The 1,699-nt window shown below is 35.7% G+C and overlaps 1 protein-coding gene across 1 annotated transcript; it reads right to left on the reverse strand.

The window, feature by feature from the left end:
* Nucleotides 1–323: 323 nt before the first annotated feature.
* Nucleotides 324–1,457, reverse strand: LOC139579782 (zinc finger protein 180-like; the record flags this gene model as incomplete). Its single annotated transcript, XM_071408603.1, has 1 exon — nt 324–1,457. A coding segment is annotated over one exon (798 nt), but the record flags the coding sequence as incomplete, so codon positions are not given.
* Nucleotides 1,458–1,699: the final 242 nt, after the last annotated feature.

Here is a 1,699-nt window from a genome sequence, read left to right on the forward strand (position 1 = left end):
CAATAACATCTTCCTGAATCATTATAGATTTTTTCAGAGTGATTACAACTACACTAGAATAGTTAATTATTTATATTTCTTGTCTGTTTTAGTATTTTCTTGTTAATACCTGTGTTCTGTTTTGTATGATGTAACAATGTAAATTGTAGATCTGCATTTTGAATAAAAAAATATATAAATCAAATCAAATATAAAAAGAGGCACTTCTGCTGCGTCTCTTTCTGCTGACTGGAGGGGCAACGCAGTTGAGGAACCAAAAGTTTATTTTCATTTATTTCATAAAAGTGTAATATTATATTAAGTCGTTCAAAGAGAAGCATGTGTTGATTGATTCGTGTTTAATGAGTGATAATTTAAAACAAACTTTAGACCCACTACATATTTACATTGAACCATAGTTCTGACATGGATCATTTTGACCCCAGAGCCATATCTTTTATCAGAGCCAAAATGTGGTTTATTCCATTTTTCATGACTTTGTCAATCAACTTGTTCTTAATACATCTAAATCATGGTTTAGTGTTTCTGTATCAATATGGACTTTTAACAAATTCAAATCCTTTGTATTCCTACTACAATGTTAAAACATTCTACATTGTGACATCATTCAAACATTCTACATTGTGACATCATTTCATTGATATCATGAAACAACTACTTCATGTATGTATTTTCTGATGTTTGATCAGAGATCTTTTATCAGAGTATCTCTTGTGACATTGATCACAGCTATGAGATTTCTCTCCTGTGTGTGTTCTCTGGTGTGATACCAGGCTGCTTGACTGAGTAAAACTCATCCCACATTGATTACAGCTATAAGATTTCTCTCCTGTGTGTGTTCTCTGGTGTGATATGAGGCTGCTTGACTGAATAAAACTCTTCCCACATTGACTACAGCTATACGATTTCTCTCCTGTGTGTGTTCTCTGGTGTATAGTCAGATTGCTAGATGTAACAAAACTCTTCCCACATTGATCACAGCTATAAGGTTTCACTCCTGTGTGTGCTCTCAGATGTACTATCAGGCTGCTTGACTGAGTAAAACTCTTCCCACATTGAGTACAGTTAAAAGGTTTCTCTACTATGTGTATTTTCTGGTGTGATTTTAAATCTGTTGAACTAACAAAACTCTTTCCACAGTCAGAGCAGTGGTAAGGTTTCTTTCCTGTGTGTGCTCTCAGATGTACTATCAGGCAGCTTGAGTGAGTAAAACTCTTCCCACATTGATCACAGCTATAAGGTTTCTCTCCAGTGTGAATTATCATGTGTACTTTTAGTGATTCTGATCTTAAGTAACTCTTCCCACAATCAAAACAGTGGTGAGATTTCTCTCCTGTGTGTACTCGCTGGTGTATTTTAAGTTCTGATGAAGATTTGCAACCTTTCCCACAGTCAGAGCAGCAGTGAGATTTCTTCCCTGTGGGTCTCCTCTGGTGTTTCTTCAGGATCCACGATAGTCACGTCTCTCTCCTGTGTGAACAACAAGTCAGACAGATGGTTAAAGGCCCACAACAGCAGAAATCCACTGTAAAAGGTGATGCCAACAGCGTAGCCATGAAATTGTACAACAATTGACGTCTGTAATGAATGTTAAAATTACTTGACAATTGTCTTAAGACAGTCAAGTGAGCAACAATCGTCATATTTAGTCTTTTTTTTCACATTAGTAGTAACATCAATGATTTTAGGCTAGAAAAAA

This window comes from Salvelinus alpinus, chromosome 6, assembly GCF_045679555.1.
Source record: "Salvelinus alpinus chromosome 6, SLU_Salpinus.1, whole genome shotgun sequence".
NCBI classification, from domain to species: Eukaryota; Metazoa; Chordata; class Actinopteri; order Salmoniformes; family Salmonidae; genus Salvelinus; species Salvelinus alpinus.